General features: G+C 36.3%; 3 protein-coding genes across 5 annotated transcripts in view; 2 read left to right on the forward strand and 1 right to left on the reverse strand.

Annotated features, from left to right (window-relative positions):
- Positions 1-8015, reverse strand: part of LOC118737549 (autophagy-related protein 16) — a 302080-nt gene that overhangs the window by 154413 nt on the left and 139652 nt on the right. The window lies entirely within an intron of this gene.
- LOC118737551 overlaps positions 1-8015 on the forward strand; it is a 261819-nt gene that overhangs the window by 123498 nt on the left and 130306 nt on the right. The gene's annotated exons all lie outside the window — the stretch shown is intronic.
- Positions 1659-2883, forward strand: LOC118737550 (autophagy-related protein 16-1-like). Its single transcript, XM_036468126.1, has 3 exons — positions 1659-2176; positions 2324-2597; positions 2693-2883. The coding sequence occupies exons 1-3, from the start codon at positions 2080-2082 to the stop codon at positions 2862-2864; spliced, it is 543 nt and encodes a 180-aa protein (XP_036324019.1). The 5' UTR covers positions 1659-2079; the 3' UTR covers positions 2865-2883.

Genomic DNA, 8015 nt, shown 5'->3' on the forward strand with positions numbered 1-8015 from the left:
TAAAGGCAACAACAAAAATGTAAACAAACAAAAGGGAAGGTCAAAAAAAGCAGTCACTGACAGGCTAACCTAATATTCGCGGCTTGCGTTTTGGTACGCATGCCGTCGAATTTGTTTTTTTGCGTCACCCGAAATTGACTTGCATGCGTTTGCATTTGATTTCATTGAGCGAAACGTCAAATCAAAATGTCACGCAGAACAAAAATTGGAAATTGAGTTAGCTTCATACGCACGCCGTTCAATTTCGGTTGATCTCATACAAGTTGCATGTGTATGAGAAATTTTTGACAATAAATTGGCGGCGTGCGTGAATATTAGGTTAGCCTGTGACAACGCCATAAGCGAAGCGCACATTAGCGCGATTCCATCGTTGCGAATACGTTGCGAATTCGGCTGTTAACTTCGAATCCGCAAACGTGCGCACACATGAGCGATTTTTTCGCGTCGATTTCCGATGTACAATTCACTCAATTTTCCCTTTATTTCGTGTATTTTCGCACTCGGCGTGCCCAAATCGTACAAAATACTATTATTACGAACGTTTTTATTAGTTTTGTACATTACACGTTTTTTTTTTCTTTGCCTTTATTGCTGTGACACCTTTCTTCTTCTTCTTTGACGCGTTCGAAACGCTGCTTGCAGAGAGGAACATTGAATGTTCGAAAAATTCGCAGCGACGGAATCGTGCAAGTGTGCGCTAGCGCATTAAAATGTATGGGTAGCATTGTTGTAATTTTTGGGCTTGCGGATTCGCAACGACAGAATCGCGCCAATGTGCGCTTCGCTGTATAGGCCCGTTTACATACAACTTTGGCGTTGCGTTGGCGTTGGCGTCGCTTCGACAGCTGACTATGAATACATGCATTTATATGAAAGTCTCCTTATAACCAAAGTTGGGCAACGCCAACGCCAACACAACGCAGAAAGATGGCCAACTCTCAACTTTTCGCGTGCGTCGTTCGTCAGCTGTTCTAAATAATCAAAATTATGTGATTTAATTTTCATTTTTAATCAAATCCGGGCAAGAAATATAGTTTTTAATGCAATTATTGATGTAATTTTTTTATTTATCTGCCGCTAGTGTGTTAATTTAGTAACCAAAGTATTCTCTGCTACGCGTTCATTGTAGCAAGCACGGGCGTTACTCGCGCTGCTGTCAAAGCGACGCCAGCGCCAACGCAACGCCAAAGTTGTATGTGGACGGGCCTTATTGTGTTTGCTACGGCAGTGACTGCCAATATTATCAGTAACAGCTGATTTTAAAAACTGTCACTGCCACTGTGCTATTGTTTTTTGGCCTATAGTTCTAGGCACGGTCCACATTAGAGAGATACGATAAGTGATACGATATGAAAGCAACATGGACATGCTGAGTACGTGGGAATTGGTAGGAAGCGGTGAAAACTGTGTTCACTTACACGGCAGCGACACTTCGGAGACAGTAATGGCTGATTTTAAAAACTGTCACTGCCACTCCCACTGCGCTATTGTATTTTAGACTTTAAGTTCTTTCCGCACGTACGCAATTCTATACATATACACAATATAGTAACTTTTCTTTCGCCATCATTGTAAATGTAAAAGCTCTTGTTGTCTTGTGCTGCGTTGTGAAGCAACCCTGCCATACGCATGCCAGACACCCAGTCAGCTGTCAAACACCAAAACAAAATTTGTGTGAATTTGCGGATATCGTGGATTTCGTTGGACTATTTTTTTTATATTAATTTGTTATCAATTTCATTAAAGCGTGTCTCAATATACATCCTACTCAGTGCAAGTGCAACTGTATGTTGTTGTAGTGCACTGGCATAAATTGCAGTGTGTTGTATTTTGTGTTAATCTTAAGCGAAAAGTGTTTTACTGTATGGGAAGCAGCACCTCATCTCCAAACTGACCACATCAGAACACAAAATACGGTTTTGGCAAGCGCAAGGGAAAACTTTCACAAACAAAACAAAAACAAATCGAATTACTGAAGCGGGTAGTGAGGAGTAACTCATCATAATAGCTAAATTATAGCGGCGTACATGCAAATTATAGGATATCATTTGCAACCACTTGCCCAGTAGCAAAACAAACATGTCGACAGAAGAGCCTGATTGGCGTCAATGCATTGCAGGACGCTTACGCGAAAGGAGTCGTATTGAGACGAGAGGCAAGGAAATCATTCTGCAAAGTAAGTAAAAAATAAGTGACCGGCGTGACAGTACAAACTAAACGTTAGTCATTGGGCGCTCACTTGATAACAAATTTCAACTGCTCTTTGTCCCATTTATTATTTACTTTTGAATTTTAGTTAAAAAAAAAATCTTTTGCATTTCAGATAACCGACTACTCGATCAGGCTACCCAATTAAAGGCAGACAATTTAAAAATTTCAGTTGAGAATGAGCAACTACGCACGGCGCTTTCAACAGGTGGCGGAAAAGACGCTTCAGGAGCACAATTAGCTATCGCAGCTTTAGAGAAGAAATTACTGGCACAACAAGAAGAGCTCACAGATCTGCACAAACGTAAAGGCGAAAATTCTCAAATGATTGTCGACTTGAACGTTAATCTCGAAAAACAGAAAAAACTAATTGCTGAAAAAGATCTAAAGTGAGAATTTGCGTTGAAATAACTAACAGATAGCAATTAAATTACACTTATTTCTGTATTTTATTAATGCACATTTGTTTATGCACATTTTTCAGACTCACCGAACAACAAGCTGCCAATAATTCATTGCGCGCAGAAGTAGCAATGTTGCAATCAAGCTTGGACCAGTTAAAGAAACTTAATACAACAATGCTAGACGAACACACTGCTCTGCAGTTAGCGTTTAGCTCATTGGAAGAGAAACTGCGTGCCGTACAGGTGAGTTAGATAATGGCAAACATGATTGCGGTGATTTATTCAGCTGGGGTTTAGGTGCGTAGCGAATTTGAAACGCATATGAAAAGATCGCAAGCTTCTAATTTATAAATTCAATTATTAAATTACTAGCTAGGCTTGAATTTTATACCAGTGTACAATAGGAATATTCACGGTTTTTTTTTAATAAACAAGTTTATTATATCGTCGGTGATACTGCAAAACGTTCTATGTCACTTATTACCTTTGCAAGTAAGAGACAATGTAAGTGTCAAGACATAGACATAGACATAGATATGTAGTGTAAATTAATTCTGGTGTTATATGATTTTATTCTCAAGAAATTATGCTACTTTCATAAGGAAAAAGTGAGACAGGAGGCTGTGAAATAACCTTAGACACTACTATTCACACACGAAATATTAGCAGCTAGTTTGTTGACCGTTTTCTTAAGAAGTCCGTGCTTAGCTTTATACATTGAAATAAGCAAAATAAGCATGGTAGTTAAAATTAAGCTTGGACACCCTGAATAAGTAAAATAACCAATTCCAAGCAAAAGCTTAAAAATTCCGGCCCTGGTCATAACATTTTATACACTATTAACTTGCGAAACAGTCAAACGAGAAATTTTTATCATCTATCGTTCCTACGACAGTCATGCCTTCGCTGCCGGCATATTTATTTCTAGCCAAGAATATTACTTCAGCGGCGTTCCAACAAGTTTTTTTTGAAAAGGTTTTATGCAGCTATAACTCACAACGTTTGCCAGAATTATCCTAAATTCAAGTACTTAAAATCAGTATCATCAATTTTGCAGACTTATGCAATATAGGCTGAACTGACAAGCTAATTCGGGAGTATTGAGTCCTACTGAACCAAACGCGGTTCAATCCCTACATTGCAGTGAGTTCATGTCGAATACTAAATTTAGAAAAAATTGCTTTTTATCTTTATTTGGATTCTTTCAGCGGTTCACATTACATTTACTGATGTAAGCCGAAGTGTGAAACATTGATTAAGAAAATAGTAGCTAACATACAAGAATTAATGCTTAATATTGTGGTTCTGTAAGACCTCGTAACTGACTTGTGTGCCAAAACAGATATTTGCTCACCGGAAGCTCCTGGCGTCAAGCTCTTATCTATTCATACTTAAATATCGATACTTAGACATAAGAAGAAGGTATAATCATGGATAAAAGTAAGATCCGTTTTGAAATAACCGAGTAGATAATTTCGGGAGTTAACAGCCTTTCCGAAAGGCCTTCCTTTCTCCTTTCTTTTTTGTATGGAGTGGCTTCTTCTTTCGCTACCCATGGAAGGCCATCCCGAAGGGCTTTTATAGGATGTACTTTAGAACGCCTTTTGGAGGAGTTCTTGTAAAGTTGCTTAAAATGTTTATTGAAATTCATTTGTAATGCTAAATAATATAAATTTATGCATTCGCGTAAATTGTTAATGGATTAGCCCTTCTAGAAGGCATGCAAGGAATCACTTTTTTCAGCCCTTCTTAGGTAGTATGTTAGAAACTAGTGAGTAGACTTAAATGTTTGCCTATTGCTGGAAAACGGCTCAAATATTTATAACCAAGATTATGCCGAAAACAAGATTAGAACTTTTTGGGCTGCTAATATACATGTAGTGTCATGCATGATACAAAAAAGAAGATAGTTTCATTTAATGACATTCGTTGTTGTTGCTAACCATTTGACTTTTAATAAAATTATGGCATTTCATCAAATTCATGCTACCTGATTACTGGAAGAAATATATTTTTTTAAGCAGAGATTTTATCAGTACATTCAAAGATGTGGAATATGATGAACTAGAAAATTATGCCGGCTAAATGATTTCGCAAATGGGGTTGACGACTAGGTTTCAGAACGCATGAGAATGTGTAACTGCAAAACCGCGTAACTGACATTTTCCTCCAAAAATTGGATTTGCTCACACAAGCTCTTGGCTCAACCCAAGAATGATAGAATACAAGATTGCGCCGATCAGAGAGGATTTTTGAGAATAACTTTTGTGTGATGTCACACTGGTGCAATTGCGAGAGAGAAATGCCAAAACGTGAGCAAGAATGGAAGAAGAAGAAAAAATGTTGCAAGGAAAACGTAAACAAGTTGCACCAGTGTGACGTCATGCAAACAACGATTCTGTCAAATTCGTTAAGAGAGGAATAGCGGTCCGAGATCGGCGCAACCTTTGTATTCTCTCAATCGTGGGCTCAACCCTTATCCATTCGTCCTGAAATGCGATTTCTTTGTAAAAAAGAGAACCATTTTGAAATGTGAGTGCTTTACTCTCTTCTAAATAATTTATGCAACCTCACATACGCAGTTGTGCATTTTGTTGATACACGGTTTTGTACTTTAAACGACGATCCGTTAGCTGTTTATCGGAGGGCGGTCTGTTCAAACCTTCTTCAGGTGTTTTGCATAAATTAATTTGTGAAATTTAATGATGCTAAAAGCGTAATTTTTTGCAAAATCTGATGAGAAATTTAAAAGCAAATTTGAACCTAAGGTTTCATTTGGGAAGAACATTCTTTAGAATTTGATTTTTAAATCGCAAGATGGCATTAAAAAAAAAAAAAAAACAGAAAATTGCGCGCGTGGTTTTTATTACAAAATGAAGAGAACCATTACGATGAAGTCTCCTTTAACAGTACCAAGTACTGATAATGGTTTTTGATTTGAAATGTTATTACATTGGTATAAATATGGGAAAGAAAATACTCCGATTTATTGTTTTAATATTATCAAAGTGGCAAGGCCGTTGATAATACTCACAAATTATGAAACTTCAAAAAATTTTATTATCCGTCAAAAGTTGTTTATTGAAACTACCTTCTTTTTTGTATCATGGTGTCATGCTTGAAAACGTCTCGAATGTATTTCTTTTTTTACACCCTGTTTCGTTTTCATGAAATTGAAATGAAATTGTTTTGAAAAAAAAATTTAAAAATTTTGGTGTATTTTGGTTGAACTTAAAATATAATTTGAAAAGTGGAACATTTTAATATATAGTAATATATATAGTATAGTAGTCAGCAGCGGTCCATTAACACACATATAAAAGGTAAAATTATGGCAATATCCTGCCAAATTTCTATGCAAATGCGCATCCATTCGAACAAAAATTAAAATGTTGCTCATGTACACAAAAACATTATGGGATATTTTTTCTCTACGAAAGATCGTTGTGTGCGCCGTGAGCGGAGGGGGAAGGGGCGTGGCCTCTTAGGTCCTTAGGAAGTCCTTATAAAAATGAGCACAAACCACAATTTTTACATGCGGTTTCGCTTGTTTTCGCTTTGTTGTTGAGTTGAGAGAGCCCGCCAAGGGTATATAAAATTTCTTGTGCGTAAAAATGATGACCCCAGGCTCCGGAAGCTTCTTTATAAAAAGTTCATGCAGCGTAGGAGGCAATTGATGGTATTGTAATATCTTTTTTTTTTATAAAATTAGTACAAAAGTGTGATAATTTAACAACGTAATAAGTGAAACAAAAGCGGCTCTACAGGATTGCCATCGAACTAGTGCCCGGCATGCCAACACATCTCATCGCCTGGGTAAAAGATTGGCGATTGAAGTTTGGAATGCAATTGTCCCTCTGGACAAACCCAATCAAAGCTACGCGCTTCGTTAGTTTTTTCAAAAGTCATCGCTAATCGCTATCAATATTTTCTAGATTACGATTACATTAATTGTAATTATAATATTTTTACGATTACAATTAAAGTGCTCGTAATCGTAATTTTCATGATTACAATTACTATAATAATAATCTTAAAATTTTACGCATTACATTTACAGTATTCGCAACATATATTTCATGATACAGTAATCTTAATCCTTAAATTTTCAAGATTACAATTCTTACAATCGTAATGGTAACATTTATGATTACAATTGAAATAATCGTAATCGTTATAACTTAAGGATTACAATTGAGCAATCATAATCAAAATGTAATCGTAATATAAATTGCCCAGCTCTGATTTACAAGAAGATGCATAAGTCTTTGTTTTGGTATTTTAATAAAAATATTTGTTTTTCGCTTCCTGGCCAACTCGTGGTCTGGTCTTCCTGATAACATTTGAAGCAGTAAGGTAAGCGCACGCAGATTATCGTTTCAATAGCCCTCAGCTCCCTTCTGATAACATGCACATATGTATGTGTGTAGGCATGTTTGTGCATACAATCATTTATATGGATTCATGTAAATATACACAATGTATGCACACGAGTGTGTTTTGACACTTTCACTTTTTAGTGCGCTGCTCGTGCCCACTTAAATGCCAGTTGATAAAGCGCTGCTATGCTTACAAATTGTATGTATGTATGTACATATAATATGCACATGTATACGTTTATGGACAGAAATTAATAAGCAATCATATCGGATATGTAACCACTTATATTATATGTTGTAATAACAACAATACATTTTATATGGCTATCATCACATCTACTCCAATGACTACTGTTGCAATTACAAACTTGCCAAATGATGTTTCAATGCTTTTTTATACTATGTATGTATACTATGTAGTTTTATCTGATCAACTTTTGTTTTTGTGTATGAAGATTGATATCTAACAGTATGTATTTTAGTACTGAAATTGATTTTGTTGTAAGTGGTCCAAATAGTGTGGTTTCGTGAACACTGGTAGCGGTACTCGCTTTCTAAAAGTAAGTTAATTAAAAGTATCACACGCTTTAAATTCCCTATAGTGTCAGTTCTAGTGCCTTTTTTCGTCCGACAAGTTGTTGTGCCAAAATTTGCTAAAAAATGCTCGCAAAAAGCGTAAAAAGCAACGTCAACCACTATGCAATTACATACTTTCAATTACATATATATATATATATATATTTATTTGGAGTTGAATTCTAGATGAACCTGCCATTCCTTTTGCATATATGTAATAACTGGATTCCACTCACAAACTTCGGTCTTTCACTTACTTTCATTAGTGTATTCGATATAAACACCTGACCTAATAACGTTGCCATTACAGTCGGGTATCCGCAATCGGCATATTACCCAATACTCGGGAAGGGAGGATTCTTATAATGGTACATCGAAAATCTACCAACCACACTATTTTAGCCCGAAAATTCCTTATCGATGTCTTCTGCGGCAAATATTTTTTAAC

Source organism: Rhagoletis pomonella, unplaced genomic scaffold (genome assembly GCF_013731165.1).
Source record: "Rhagoletis pomonella isolate Grant_MI unplaced genomic scaffold, Rhpom_1.0 Rhpom_scaffold_00004, whole genome shotgun sequence".
NCBI lineage: Eukaryota > Metazoa > Arthropoda > Insecta > Diptera > Tephritidae > Rhagoletis > Rhagoletis pomonella.